The 16424-nt window shown below is 36.5% G+C and overlaps 1 protein-coding gene across 2 annotated transcripts; it reads left to right on the top strand.

The window, feature by feature from the left end:
* The first annotated feature begins 470 nt into the window (after positions 1-470).
* On the top strand, positions 471-15439 carry LOC117991755 (retinoblastoma-like protein 1). Of its 2 annotated transcripts, XM_069505529.1 has the most exons (20): positions 471-765; positions 905-1041; positions 1579-1782; positions 2318-2508; positions 3143-3303; positions 3842-3977; positions 5610-5692; positions 6412-6575; positions 7138-7348; positions 8031-8240; positions 8642-8774; positions 9649-9762; positions 10085-10224; positions 10558-10737; positions 10974-11100; positions 11309-11406; positions 12239-12403; positions 12906-12962; positions 13279-13438; positions 14363-15439. In XM_069505529.1, exons 1-19 carry the CDS (start codon positions 598-600, stop codon positions 13429-13431), a joined length of 2832 nt encoding a protein of 943 aa, XP_069361630.1. In that variant the 5' UTR covers positions 471-597; the 3' UTR covers positions 13432-13438; positions 14363-15439. The 2 variants fall into 2 exon arrangements, with proteins under 2 accessions (XP_069361630.1, XP_034835248.1); XM_034979357.2 differs by lacking the exon at positions 12906-12962 and having other exon boundaries at positions 14363-15438.
* Positions 15440-16424: the final 985 nt, after the last annotated feature.

Here is a 16424-nt window from a genome sequence, read left to right on the forward strand (position 1 = left end):
GCCCGTAAACCTCCGTAAACGGTCAAACATGTTTGTCAAACTCGCCGACAATCTTTGCCAAGCACGTCGTCTGACAAACACGTAGTTTGTTTGCACCACAGATCTATTTGAACCTTGGATGAAAAATACTAAAGATCCAAGATTTAAACCGAAATAAAGAGTAAGATAGGTTTTTAGATTTGAAATGTCCAAAATATTTTAGTTTTTAAGGTGCTGCAAATGATGCACCTTCATAGGCATCTTCTAGGTAAACGCGTCCCATCTGAGGCCACATCATTACCACTCTGCCACTTTCCATCAGGTGTGATTGTGGTCAAGCGTTTGCCTATAATGAATTTTTAAAAAATGCAGATTAATCATTTGTGCAAATCGGGTTGCATGAATTTGTTATCTGTGTTACTGTCAAGCATAGACCAAAGAGTAAATGATGTATGCATAGACTCTGTGGTTTGTCAAATTTGTGTCACAAATTCGCGCGTGTGTGGGTGTTCCCGCCAAAGATCTGTCAAAATTAGGCAAAAATCAAATTCGGGATAACTTTTATTGTATATTTTGGGATAAATCATATTTAAATATTAGATTAATATATTTATCACTATGTCCAAACCGGACCCAGAGTCCTATATACATAGGAACCGGGATGAAAGTGACCAAAATTGGATTGCGACTATGGACAATCTGTGTTCGGAGTTAAATGTGGACCCAGTTGCTACACTGAAATCAAAGGAATCTTTTTCGGAAATCAAGGAAAATTATACGCTAGACGTGAGTTTACCATGAGTGCTATTTACACTACACTTAAGAATTTACTTATTGAGTGCTTGGACGATGTAACAAAAAAAAAGTGTCTCCGGTTCCTAAGGTATCTTGTGGTTGTTTATTACTTGTAAGTTAACGTTTTTAGGGAGATGTTTTGCATTGGATGGCGTGTGCCTTATATGTTGCGTGTCGCACTTCAATCACCCCCACAGTACAATCAGGTAAAGCTGTGGAGGGAAACTGTGTCAGCCTCACCAGATTGCTTCGACTTTGTAACATAAGGTATTTATCCACAATATTATTAAACACGTCTATTTTGAGCTTATAATCATGGATTACCTGCCACGACTTCCTGTTCGAATTTACATGTAATTAAAAATCAAGTAGGAATTTCTCAAAATCTTTTCTTAATAGTGGTTGAGATTAAAAGAGCAAAATCTGAAATTAGATATTTAGATCCAGTTGTTTAAGCCATAAGTTGGTGTCAGTCAGTCAGTCAGTTTCTTCTTTTATGTTACTAGTGATCTGCCCTGGCTTTGCATGGTTGCAATTTAGTAATGAGATGTTTTGATTATCTTGATATATCTTGATTAAATGCATTGCTGACTCAGAAATGGTCTATGCACCCCTTGAAATGACCCAAACTAGGTATTTATATCATTGTATAATATGTGAAAAATGAGTGCTGCGTTTTCGCAAAATTGTATCATATGTTGTCAAATCTGTTAAACTGATGGGCTGTGAAAAACTAGCAGGCAGACAGACAGACAGACCAGACACTGTCCATGTATAATATTAATATGGATTGATTATTTCCAGTCTCATACAATTTTTTAACAAAATCAAGAATTGGATGGAGATGGCATCAATGTCAACAGATTTTAAAGACAGGATAACAAGATTAGAGCACAAGTTTGCTGTATCAACTGTGCTTTTTCGTAAATTCCAACCCATTTTCCAAGAGATATTTTCTGGATTGACAAATGATCCACCGAAAAGTAATTCTAAAAGCAAGAAACATAAGTGAGTATCAGTGTTAGATCACTAATTGCATAATTTTATTTATTAAGTTGGTCATCAATTAAAATATTTCATTTCAATAAATGAAAGAAAGAAATAAAGAAAATACAATTAATTGTTGTTGGTTTGAATTTTTTAAATTTGTTTGAATTTGCCTTTTGGGCTGGCTTTGCTGCTGCAATTAAAAGATTCCTGCAGATTCTAATGACTCATTAAAATGTATAATTAATTTATTTATTTATTTTAAGGCATAATTATGATATGCCAATATTATTGGCTATTATAAGAGCAAGAAATATGACAACACTCGGTGGTATAATATCACAACCCATAAGCATGTTATGCTTCTGACAAAAACTTTGAACAGAAAAGCGCACTTTGATCTTTATTATCTCTCATTTTATAAGATATTGGATAATTAAAAACATAGCTCATCTAATTTGTAATTTTTCCTAGATCATTTTGACTTTGTACTTTTTAATTAAAATTGATGGTCAGGCCCAATGTTCTAATTCAATAAAAATATTTTTTATTTCAGGTTACAGCCCTGCACAACAAATGCACTATTTGAGTTTACGTGGTGTCTGTATGTGTGTGTGAAGGGAGAGTTCCATAACTCTGCTGATGACTTAGTTGATATGTATCATGTATTACTATCATGTCTTGACTTTGTATTTGCAAATGCCTTGATGGCTAGACGAAAGGATTTGATTAATCCTGCTTTTAAAGGTAAGATCTGTTTGTATAAAATTCAAGTTCTGACTAACAGCCTAAACCGATGGTCCTGGAGACATGAAATTTGGAGGGTGTGTTCTTTGTAAATGATGGGTATCCACTGAGAAAGGATTTTCAGAACTCCATTAAGTGGGTTAATCAATGGACAGTGAAATAATGCCTTTGATTTGTGGATGAGCCAGACATACCAAGTATCCAAATGATTGACCCACGTGATTGTTCAGACTAGAGGTCTCCTCCAACAGACAGATTGGAGGGGAACGAGGTACTTCGATAATGCCCGCCACTTCGTTCATGTGGATGTAGGTTTTTTAAAATCGTGTGGGAATTTTGTTTTTCTGGGATTAAAAGCAGCCTATGCTTGTCTCCAGGATGCAAATCTCTTTACCAAATAGATGATACTAGCGACTTCGTCCAGGTGAAGGGTGTATGTAGTTTTTTCAAATCCTGAGGCAACTTGATTTTCCTGAATAAAAAGGCCATGAACCGTGAAAAGGTAACAGAGACAGATCAAATAAACTTTTGCATTTATTATATTAATGTGGATTAACTGGACATTTGAAACCATCAGCCTATACAAATATACTTAACAGAGAGGATTTTTTTTACTTCATAAAAATTGTTTCAGGTTTACCAGAAGATTGGCATGAAGATGATTTTGAGGTGCCTAAGAAGCCGCCTTGTGTAATATCACTACTGTGTGAAATCAAGGAAGGCCTAGCAGTCGAGGCGGCCACTATGAAGGAGTACAGCTGGAGGCCTGTCATTAAGACATTCTTTGAGAAGGGGGTGAGGGTTAATTTTTTTTACACAATAGTTAATAGCATCTTCTAGGTTCACACACAAGGATTGTTAAAAAAAAGTTTAAATAAATAGTGAGTCAAAACAAAAGTGTAATTCAGCTTGATCAGCACTGCGATCTTAAATTTAATAAATGCTTTTATTGCACTTTTGACTCCTGCAATTTCGACTGTAAGAGATTTTTTCTGGTTGTACACAAAAAAAATTTTTTTTTTGTATTGTAATATAAGTATGTAGCGTTAGGTTTCTTTAAGCCTATTCGACTTTACAGCTCTAATAATTTATTTTTAAAATAGCTGTAGATAATTGCTGTGAGTTGTGACACAAGGGTGGACCCACAGATGTGACAAACTGGAAAAACTACAAGAGTTCCTTGTTTACTACAGAACCTTAACAATGCGTTGCGTGTCTCTCTTCCCCGTCATCTAGTTGTGTATTATATACCGTACTTCAACAATAGATTTTAACTATGTAGAACTTTTTTATTTTTTACTTTTTCACATTAGATTTATTTTTTATTTTTTAGATTCTTAAGGGTAACAGCGATCACCTAACAGGCTTATTAGATATCGGGAACTTTGATGCGAATCTGAAATCATTGAACAATCTTTACGAGACATATGTATTGAGCGTGGGAGAGTTTGACGAAAGGATATTTTTAGGTAAGATTATGTTATAGTACATTACTGCACGAGACCGGGAAGTAAGCGTTTTCTGGTCGAGTCTGAGTTAAACATATATAACACTAGGCCAGAAAGGCACTCCCGGTCGAGAATTGTATAGTGCTTTTCAAAAAACACTAGTAATTTATTTGAAAAAGTATAATATATAGGTACTATGTATTTTGCTAATTCGGTCTCCTCTCTCAAATTAGATGTACAATTATATATACTCTCCTCACTTGAACTCATTTTATCTAGTAGGTAACTTGTTTTAATAAATAATTTATATATAAAATAATTTAAAATGAACAGTCAATTCGCGCCTTTTAATATGACAAAAAATTCTAACTTTTTAAACTTTTGCTCCGAAAAGCGCTCGCAGCGCTGTAGAAAATACGATACGGATAACAGTGCCGTGTTGTGAGCGCTGAAAACACAATTCGGTAAAATTCCGAATTCAAACTATTTAAGCTAAAGAAAAAAAAATTAGTATTAAAAATATACAAGATATTCAGGAAGAAAGATTATTCCAGATTCAAAATTATCATAGTAACTTTTCTGAACAGTTGTGAGGAACAAACATTATTCCAAACTTACTTTCCTGGACAGCTGTAGTACTGTCCAGAAATGAAAAAGGAAAAATTACATACTTACTTTTCTGGACAGTACTTAGTAATAATGTCCGGGAAGTTTAACTTTCGAACCAATCTACAGGGTATGAAATGTGCACATTTCATATAATTTTTTAGAAAAATAGTTTTTTTTTAAAGTAAGCATGTAATTATTTATTACCATTTTCTTGAAAACAGGTTTTCTTATAATTAAATAATTTTTGTAATATAACTTTATTTATTTTAAATCAAATAGATATGGTATTTACAAAAAGAGGTTTTATATTTACTTTGCTTTTAGTAACTGGCCAATAACAATACTTTTTAAACCAAACTTCTTAAACAAACCTATTTTGAATAAATTATTTGAATTATGAAAATAAAGTTATTTGACAAATAACAAAGTGAAGAAAAGTTTTGGGACTTTTTGTGATTGTTTGTTTTGTTGTTGTGATTTTCTTTGAAAATGTCTAGATTTGCTTGTTTAAATGCATATTTGTGGTATTATGAGCAATATGGTAATTATTTTTTAAAACTGAAAACGTTACAATTTAACTAGCTTGTCTAATTACTGTACAAATCATGCTCGCGTGGAATGGTGCCCAGAATACTGGCTGCATTTACTCGCTGGACAGCACGACTGATCCTTTGCGCAAAAATGTGCCGGCCCTTCTGTCTCCAGATGAGGCTATTAACCGTAGTGAAATGACTTGTCAATGCAAATGTCAAATTAAAATCAACTGTTTGTTTTATTTGTTTGCTAGCTTTGCTAAGATTGTTGATATCGATACAATTTACGTTCGTTTCGTAAATTATTCTAAAATCTGGAAGCTCGTGCAATTGAAGTTATGGTGTTTGACAGCTCAGTATAGCCGGTTCCACAGATGATATATACTACTTCTATGGCCGGCTCACTTATGCGCCTACTGTCAGGATAAATTGGCAGTGTGGATCCCCATTATTAATAAATTATTATCGCTGTTTGTTACATTATTTATGTTTACCGTAATTATATTTTTAGGTGAGCACGCCAATGAACAGATCGGTACCAAGAACAAGGTATCAAAAGATGAAATATCGCAAGTTATTGCATCATTTGGCCCGGTACGTACCATATAAATTTATATTTATTACACAGTCAAATACAATAAAATAATCATTTTAAATTATCGATTAAACTAAAAAAGTACGTGAGTTGCTTATGACCTCACATTTCACTTTTTTTACTCTGATACAAGTTAGCCCTTGACTGCGATCTCACCTGGTGGTAAGTGACGATGCAATCTAAGAAAGACGTGAGCTAACTTAGCACTATACAAATCCCCCAAAAAAACACTCTACGCACGTTTCTCTCCGCCACCGGAGCATCCTAAGATGTACACCTTACAATGCACAATTGCGTATTTGACTCCAATTTTTTTATTACTTTATTATAAACTAGGATAAAAATAGTGACGTAAACTGAAAAAACTAATTAAATCGATCAAATAATAAAAAAATTAAGCATTTAAATATTTCTGATTAGACAGAGATAGCGATATAGAATTATGACGTCATTTTGACTAATGCCATAGTAGCTTCGTGTGGTTTCATACAAATTTTCGTTTTGCGAGAAAGGGATAGAAGACCCTCCCACTCCAAAATTAAAATGCCTGTAACTTTGTAAATCTTTGTTGGATTTTAATATTTTTTCAGCGTACGTCATTATTTTTATCCTAGTTTATAATAAAGTAATAATATTTATCAAATTCAAAAGTAGTAAAATACCCAATTGCAAAGAAAACTACAACAACATCTAAAAGGAATTTGTTTCGTTGGTACAGAGTAGTCGCGCCTGCCCAGACACCCCCCTGACGGGGCGACGCTACTTGGCGCGTCAGGAAAAGTTGACGCCGGTTTCCGAAGCCACCAACAGTCTAGCGCGCCTGGCAGCCTTCCTAAGACATACGAGACCAAAACCATCGCAGCATCTGCTAGGGTTTTTCGCGTGAGTTACAATTTTAAACTGAGAATATAATAGCACGAGCGCAGCAAGCGCAAATATTATTTCTTGCGTTACAAAATAATTTTAATAAAACCACCTTTTCCTACGCAATTTTTCTATTCAATTTCAATTTTTGTATGAATTATTTTATCCTTAGGTGTTGCAACCGTTTTGCGCGATTAGGTCGTCTCCACAAACTTTCACATTAATAGTTTTTCGAAACTTTCATCATCTTCGATTTGCAATCAGCAACACATTCAGCTGACTGACTGACTGATCTATCAACGCACAGCTCAAACTACTGGACGAATCGGGCTGATGCATGCAGAAAGCTATTGACGCCGACATCCGCTAAAGAAGGAATTTTGAAAATTTAGTCCCTAAAGGGGGATAACACGGGTTTGAAATTTGTATAGTCCACGCGGACCAAGTCGCGAGTATAAGCGAGTTTAAAATATATTATTAGTTAAAGTGAGAGCACAGCGAGCGCAAATTTTTGTTTAAGTAATAAGTATAAGTATGATCTAGCGTTCGTTATTTACGTTAAAAAAATTATATGTCATAGTGACTGCGGTGTAAGCGAAGACGCAATTAACGCGCGGGTGATAGAGCCATGCCAAGGATGGCAGGAGCAGTTCGCCAGCAGTCTGCAGGAGACCAACTGCAGCAGGGAGACCATCGCGTTCCGCTGCAACATGGTCACGTGCTTGTACTACAAAGTGCTGGAGCACATCATCCGCGAGGAGCACCGGAAGAAGCCGCAGCTTTCTCTACAGGTACATATTAATTGTAATAGTGTAAATATGTTAAATTTTATATCTACCTTACATGCAGATTTCCTTTCTTTTTTATATAAAATGAGTCATGAATTTTAAGGAGAGTGCTGTCGCCTAAATCACAGGTATATACCTAGCTTAGGGACAGTCGGTATTTCTGTATACTTAACAAATTGGTATGTTATTATAAGTATGTATTGTACTATTAAATATGCAGATGTACTTGTTTTTACCTATGTTTTTGATCAATAAATAATTTATTATTATTATAGGTATTTGTCTATTCCAACCGCATAGATAACCTATAGATACGACGAAAATTGATTAGCGGAATATGACGAATAGTAATTATTCCGGACATGACGAATAATAATTTGAATGCTGAATACTGAATATTCGGCTAGTTACTAGAATACAGTATAAACGCCAAGGGGATACAGCCTTGACAAGGCTGGCAGGAGCAATTCACCAGCAGTCTGCAGGAGACCAACTGCGACAGAGAGACCATCACGTTCTGCTGACGAATAGTAATCTGTCCGAATATGACGAATAGTAGTTTGAATGACTTATAGTTGTGGTCGAATACCGAATATTCAGTTAACAACTAGAAGACGTAATAAGCCTATCTTATGTGCCTTCTGACACGCATTTCGCTAGATTTGTGATTATTACTGTATTTCAGATGCTTCTATCGCAAGAGACGTACCAGCTCACAGTGTATGCGTGTTGCACGGAAGTGGTACTACACGCATACGGCGTTCACTCGCTGCGCTTCCCGCGCGTGCTTCAGATATATGGTCTAAGCGCCTTTCACTTCTATAAGATCATAGAGCTACTCGTGCAAGCTGTTGTTGAGAAGCTCAGCCGGGATGTTATCAAGCATCTTAATGCGGTAAGTCCACGATTCTGACATGCACTGCTAGAATTCAGATTCTACTATCGCAAGAAATGTACCAGCTGACAGAAACAAAAGACGCGAAATTTTATTCTCTACAGTAAGGGTCTAAATAATTTTTCCCTAAAGCGGATAGTTTCCGAGATATCAGCCAAAAACTTTCCCTCAAGATTGCGATCGAAGCTCCACCTGTATCTGTCAGCATTTTGTGATTTAATGGTCAGTAAGTGACCCTTAACCTAAAAAAAAATTAAAATTGGATCGGAAATTTAGTCCGAGGTTAAATGCTCTATTTACTGGCCTATATAGTAACAAAAAACAACGAACGAATTTGCACCAACCTAACATTTTTGTTGTTGTACTGTATAATATGATATTCCTGATTCATTCTATTTTAGGTGGAAGAGCAAGTACTAGAATCGCTAGTGTGGACATCAGACAGTCCACTTTGGGAGCAGCTCACGAAGACCCCCGTCCCCGCCTCCACTGAAGTGTACGTCCAGGACTCGCCTAACAGCCGGAGGAATATTAGTATGTATTCTAATACTAAAATTACTAATTTCATCATTAACAAATCTCCGTCCAGTCCTCCAGTAATCTGCTCTTCACTTAATTTCAGTTTTTTAATAGGGTATTTACCCTTTTTTGTGTCTTAAAAGTGTCTTATTTCTATCTTAATGTAGATACACTGCCAAAAATAAAATAAAAATGCATTTAAATTTTGTATTTCTAATTTTAACGCAAGCAGTGATAACCTAGCTAGTAAGCTGTGATAGCCTAGTGGTAAGGACGTCCGTCTTCTAATCGGAGGTCGGGGGTTCGATCCTAGGCACGCACCACTTACTTTTCGGAGTTATGTGCGTTTAAATTAATTAAATATCACTTGCTTAAACGGTGAAGGAAAACATCGTGAGGAAACCTGCATGCCTGAGAGTTCTCTATATTCTCAAAGGTGTGTGAAGTCTACCAATCCGCACATGGCCAGCGTGGTAGACTATGGCCAAAACCCTTCTCACTCTGAGAGGAGACCCATGTTCTGTAGTGAGCCGGCGATGGGTTGATCATGATGATGATGATGATGAATTTTCCCGCGGAAACGCCATTTTGTTTAGGTTCATAAGCTGTCATGACATCACACGGATTGGTAAACGGCATTTTCTTGTGAAATACATTACAACTACAATGCATGTGATGTCACGCAGTCGGAATTTATCATGGCTGTTTCGTGTGTTTCGAATATTTGTAGAGCAGATCAAAAAAGTTACATCTATAAAATTCATTATATGATTTTTTATACTGAAATTAATATTTTTCGATGCTTATTGCTAATATTATCTTGTTTATACACTTTTAGATTTTTCTCGCTTGGTGTAAAATACCCTATTGTAATTTTTTTTATACAAAGGTGGTCTGCAATCGCCCGTTTCTGCTGCAATCGACAGTTACATAACGCCGATGGCAGATCAGGCAAAAAAACAACTGTTTAAGGACAACGTGAAACCTGGACAGTCACTATTAGGTATGTAAATAATAAAAGATAAACTTATAACATCCACATCGGATTATATTATAATTTATAACTACACTACCATATGCCCGTGACTTCGTCCGCATGGACCACATAAATTGCAAACCCCTACTTTAACCCCTTAGGAGTTGAATTTTCAAAAATCCTTTTTTAGCAGATGTCTTCGTCATAATAGCTATCTGAATGCCACATTTCAGCTCGATCCGTCCTGTAGCTTGAGCTGTGCGTTGATAGACCAGTCAGTCAGTTATCTTATCCTTTTATATATTGAGATAACTAAGATTTATATTCTTTATTGAACTATTATTTCCAGTACAAACCAACAATGTGAAACAAGAAACGTTAGAGTCTACATCGCCACCGCCCGCACCTTCTACCGTGGACACCGCCCCTAACACTCCCAACACAACGCCGAAGAAGGCCAACAATTCATTAATACTCTTCTTCAGAAAGGTCAGTATACATTTAAAACACTTCTTTAGAAAGGTACACTTCAGTACATTGTATATACTCTTTAGAGAGATCAGAAAACAGTCTTCTTTAGAAATGACTGTTTCAAACACTTCTTTATAAAAGTCTGCACATTTTCCACTAAGACTTAAAAAAAACAATATATTATTATCTATTGTTAATACTATTCCTTTAAAGTCAGAAAAGCCAGTATTAAAAAAAAATTGAAATTTAATAAAAATGTAACCAGTTACCGTGCGTTTCTAATCCCACTTCTGATACCGAAACAACTTTTTAGTTAGGAACAACATTTTAACATTTGATTTTTGTCAACAGTTCTACAGTCTAGCAGTAGTGAGAATGAACGACCTGTGCACGCGGCTGGGTTTGACAGACGATGAGCTGAAGCGCAAAATATGGACGTGCCTGGAATACTCCATCATGCACCAAACGCAGCTCATGCGAGATCGCCATCTCGATCAGATCCTGATGTGCGCCGTATACGTCATTTGCAAGGTTGGTTGTCACGCTGTACGGAAAGCGATCAATAACATGACAATGCGATAAACGAAAAATATTTTTCAATTTTTTACATAAAAATAGAGTAATTTCTGTGGCAAAATATTTTTAGGGGCATTTTAATTATGTAAACAATAGGTCACTTTATAATACTTTTAACAGTCCAAGATGCTATTACGCGTTAGAAAGAGAGACGTTGATTATTTTTTAGTTGAATATTATTTGTGTTTCAGGTATCAAATACAGCGACAAATCAAGTTGAGAGGACATTCGCAGATATCATGCGATGTTACCGACAGAGACCTCTAGCGGACAATCATGTTTATAGATCAGTTTTGATCAACAAGGGGAGCGAAGAAGGTATGCAGATATCAAAATAAAACTATAATAACTATACAGACCAGGGATGTTACGGATATTCGCAAATGTGGAACTTTTGCATTATTTCAGAAATCCGCAAATAGAAATAGTATATTATTACTATCACTTACAGTAAGATGATGGTTGGATATAATTTTTTTACTATGACTATGATAGATAGAAATAACGATATTACTTTTGTTTTTAGAATCACCCGAGAGAGGAGACTTGATCAATTTCTACAACAAAGTCTACGTTAAATGCATGCAGGCATTTGCACTCAGGTTTACAGGGAGGCATAAAGACGTGAGTAAATTTGTGATCTATAATAATCTGGAAGTATGTATGTCTGTTTGTAACCTCTACGCATTAACCGCTAATCCGCGACTTCGATTGCATTTATTGCTGCATTCGTAGTTTATTTTGAAAATCCAGTAGGAACAGTTTGTTTTTCCAGAATAAAAATTATCCTATGTCTTTGGATACTCAAAAGATGCCAACTATTTCTATGATCTTGAGTAATAGAGTTATGAAAAGGTTTTTAACTAGAACTTCTTTAGACACGACTTGAAAATAACTCGGAATTTTTTCGAACCGAAATAACGTTCAAACGTCACTTTCACTAAAATGGCCGCTAAACGGCTCAATAGCTCAACCGGTAAAGGAGTGGACTGAAAACCAAAAGGTCGACGGTTCAAACCCCGCCCGTTGCACTATTGTCGTACCTACTCCTAGCACAAGCCTGACGCTTAGTTGGAGAGGAAAGTGGAATATTAGTCATTTACCATGGCTAATATTCTTTTTAAAGAAAAAAAACAGAACAGCTGTTTTGGGGCGACCATCAAAGATTTATTTTTACTTATTACAACTCATTATGAAAACTTTTAAATTAATCTTAACCTTTGCCACAAAGTTAAAGAAATTTTACATCAACCATGTGAAAAGTATAAAGAAATCCTTTAGGGATCAATTTGTTGTCTCTCTGACAGACACGGACGCTGTCCCGTCAGCCACTTGAATTTTTTTACTATACTGGTTTGAGATTTCTTACGATGAAGCGGAACGGAAACCTTCGTGTGCTAGTCCGACTCGCACCGGTTTTGTTTGTGTAACATTTGTATTTAAAACGCATTGGCAGGAATGCAGCCTGTCTCCATTGCCGGCGGGAAGGGCGGGTCGAGCGGGGAGGTCGCCGGGCGGTCAGCGCGTGTCTGAGAGACACCAGTTGTACGTCAAGCCCCTTACAACGCCGCCCAACCATCAGCACCATCTTACTTACCGGTTCAGCAGAAGCCCCGCAAAGGTACAACGACGTCATGCTTATCCCACTTCTGATAGCGGCATATTTTACTAAGTCTCGTCTTCAATGTGATACATGATGAAACTCCTTCAAATATTTATCCCACTTCTGATGTTCGCTGTAGTCTTGAACTGATGTCACCACTCACCACCGTGGTACTTGAAACCGCTCTTAGTATATTACCAATGTCAGAGGGTAGAGGGGGACGAGTGGGATGTTGGCCGGGAGGTCCTCCTGTCAACGTCGCCCGACCATCAGCACCATCTTACTTACCGGTTCAGCAGCAGTCCCTCAAAGGTACTGTAGAGGCCTATCATTATATAGCTGGTGGTCTGCTTCCAATAAAATTATGTTGAACATAGCTACAGTACTATGACGTCATGTTTATCCCACTTCTGATATCAAGTCAAGTCAAGTCAAATGATTTATTCAAAATAGGTAATAAATTACTCTTATTGATTGTCTGGTATAGTGTTAGATTTTAGATATCGTAACATTTGACTAGGTCTCGTCTTCACGGTGGTACATGAAACCGCATCGTCAGCATCGCCTTTATCGCTGGGTACGTAGTCCTATATTTATTGTACTAGGAGGAAGCTAACAGAACTAGCCCCAGACTTTACGTCCACACAGACACACACATGTACAGTACACATACCAATCCTTTTAAGAGCGAGTGTACGAGTGTGCAAGTATTCCAACTATTTTCGCTCATGTGTCGAGATCCGTGCATCTGTGCTGGTGACATGTAATATTTGTGTAATATCTCACTTTCAGGAAGCGGTGGTACACGATACCACTCACCAACCTTTTGCCATCATTACTTATTAACTCTCTATTACGATGTCTTCTTTACATTGGCCCTTATTTCCTAACAGGATCTGCACGCAATCAACACGATGGTGTCGTGTGAGGTCGGCGGCATCAAGCGGGCGGCGGAAGGGAGCGATGTGGTGAAGCGCGCGCGGTACACGGCGGCCGGCGTGGCGCGCAAGCTGCAGGGGCTGGTCAGCGACCGACAAGCTGTCTGATCTAATGGTGAGTTGACTGTTGTGTGTGTGTGTGTGTAATTTTAGAGTATTGGCATACTCTTCTTACTAATGTAACATGAAAAGGACAGACGCAGTTTGACAGTTTTAAATTTTATTTTTAGATCGGGAACCCGTGATTTTAGCGTACAGTCGCGAGCCTACTGTTTAAATTTGTAGCGTGCACTAAAATTTAAACAGTAGGTTCGCGAATGCGTGCTGAAATCACGGGTTTTACCATCTAAAAATTAAATTTAGAAATGTCAAACTGCTTCTGTCCTTTTCATATTACAATAGTAGGAAGAGGGTGTGAATACTCTAAAATTAGGTTGTGCTTAGAATCGGTGCCAATGGGGCCGATTCTCTTATACACAATCTCTAAACTAAACTAAATTAACAGGTCTAAATCTAGTGCTATCCTTTTCCGCAAGCAACATTATGACAGGGATAGCAATAGATTTAGACGTGTCATTTTAGTTTAGTTTAGAGATTGTGTACAAGAGAATCGGCCCCATTGTCACTGTAATGTGTTTGTATGCTTTGTGGACTGTGTCACTCCAGTGAGACAAGGCTATCTTGCCGCGTGGCGAAAATCGGAACTAACGTTGCCGTCAAGTGTTTCCTTTGTTCTTGTTTGAACTAACTCTAACAGCGCCCCACTTTCAATGGCATTCAAGTGCCAAGAGAGCGTTATCGCACTGTATGCTATGCTTCGAGTTTCCCTAACAAGTTTAAGACAGTTTCTGTCCCTGTATCATCTATGATTTTGGATTTCACTATACTGTCCCATTTAAAAAAAACATTGTATATTGGTGCATGTGTGATTCATACTCTGTGGTTCGATATATTAGTTTTATTGACTACTCTGTCCCAAGAATTTTTACTAAGCTACAAATAATTGATTAGTGAAAACTTAAACTAATTTTTTTTTCAGATGTAAAACTACCCGCCATATTTACACGAGACATCCAAATGAAGTTCAGTCATATTTATTGTATGTAGTACCAAAAATGTTGCTTTTAGCTTTCTAGGGTGTATTCTTGTCCCTTACAATTTTTATTTAATTATGAATGACGAATTTTTAAAAAAATCAATTTTAAGTGTAAAATAATGTTTTATCACAATACAGCCCTTCATTTGGCCAAGTCTTATGCTATGATTGGTGCTAATTAGACAGTTTGTAAAGCCTAACGTCCACTAGGTCGCAGAATCAAATCATAGTATTTCGCTTCTCATATATATTTTCAATGCAGTGATAGCAAATAGTGGTTAAGACGTTGGCCTAATGTTGGCCAGATATAGACTGGCCAAACGCTTCTCATAGGCTACTTGACTCATATCTAATTTCGTGCAATAAATGATTATTTATTATAGTATTTTGCTTAAGACAACGAAATATATCAATAACAATTATTAAAAACGCAGGATGGATATATAAATCCAATTTAAAAAAATTCAGTTTTTATTTTTATTTGAAACTCAGAAAACGCTGTCCGCCATGATGTGACGTCATTAAATATGTAAACAAAGAAATGTCATCCCTATTGACTAACGTAGTATCCATATATATAAAATTTCAAGTCCTGACAAACTTATATATCAACGCACAGCCTAAACATCTAAACAGCTGGTCCTAGATACATGAAATTTGGTGGGTGTGTTCTTTGTAGGTAAAGAGAAGGTATCCACTAGGAAAGGATTTTTTGAAATTCCACCCCTGAGTGGCTTAAATGGGGGTTTGAAATTTATGAAGTCCACTCGGGCGAAGTCACGAGCATAAGCTAGTTTTTATATATTTCTAAAAACTCATAGTAAACGTAAAAAATTATCGTTTTCTCTTTATAAATTGAATAAGTTATTAAGTAAGACTTACAACAAAGTGATCTTTGCAAAAATAAATTTGGGTTGCAGTCGTTAGTGATATAGGATCCTTTTAAGCAAGTCTTCGCGTGTTACGTATATTTATTTCACTGGGCAGTCTAATCCACAACTTTCCTGTGGTCTTTATCGATGCGTTTTTACATTCTCGGATGATACAATAACGATAATTACTATATTTTTCATGTAAACTACACTAGCGGCACGCTATGATGGCCGGTTTGACACATTACAATAGTGATGTGGAATGTCAATTTATTCTCGAACAAAAAACAATTAAGTTTTGTTTTTGTACCTGATTAAATAGGTTTAATAAAACAAAAATGTATATGTTTATTTAATTTATTTGAACGAACTGAATATTTGAACGAAAATGAATATACATACTTTATATGCACACAAGAAACATATGAATACAAAAGATACCGAAAAGGTGCCACAAAAGGCCATAATTAATCAGATTCGTCCATACTACTATTTTCACTGTCGTCACTGCTATCATCACATACAATAATAATTATATGTTCGTTTTCTATAATATTATCTATTTCACATCTCTTTCATAATCTTCCCTTATTAATTTAACAGTTCTATTCACAACCTTTTCCCAGTCTCCTTTAGTCACATGTTCACAAGCTTCTTCTAATAATTTTAGCATTTTTTTGTGGTAAATGGGGGTTCTGTATTGTGTCTTGCAGCATATCCCTTAATTTGAGCCCACACCAACTCAATCGCATTATACTCACAATGGTAAGGCGGTAACCGTATAACTCTGTGCCCATGTTCTAATGCTATTTCGTCAATGACGTATCGGATCTTGGTTGGTTTGTTTTCTTTTAAAAGACGTACTAATTCCGCTTTTAACATATTCATGTTTGCATCTACGCCATTTTTACGAAGCCATGCGACGATATCAGCTTTCTTTTGGGATTGGGCAGGTGGCTTGTCAATTTGCATCGAGTGGTATGGGGCGTTGTCCATAATTATAATAGATGGTTCAGGGAGGCTACACAACATTGAGGTAAACCATTCAGTAAACTTTTCTCCATTCATGTCTTCATGATAGTCTCCAGTGGTTTTTGACGCAAAAGCCATGAGAGAACCTTCGACAAACCCGT

Source organism: Maniola hyperantus, chromosome 20 (genome assembly GCF_902806685.2).
Source record: "Maniola hyperantus chromosome 20, iAphHyp1.2, whole genome shotgun sequence".
Lineage (NCBI taxonomy): Eukaryota > Metazoa > Arthropoda > Insecta > Lepidoptera > Nymphalidae > Maniola > Maniola hyperantus.

Coding starts and splice junctions, on each gene's coding strand:
- LOC117991755 (XM_069505529.1), top strand. CDS start 598: ATGTCCAAACCGGACCCAGAGTCCTATATACATAGGAACCGGGATGAA. Junction 6,576..7,137: donor CATCTGCTAGGGTTTTTCGC/GTGAGTTACAAT, acceptor TATATGTCATAG/TGACTGCGGTGTAAGCGAAG. Junction 7,349..8,030: donor AGCCGCAGCTTTCTCTACAG/GTACATATTAAT, acceptor ACTGTATTTCAG/ATGCTTCTATCGCAAGAGAC.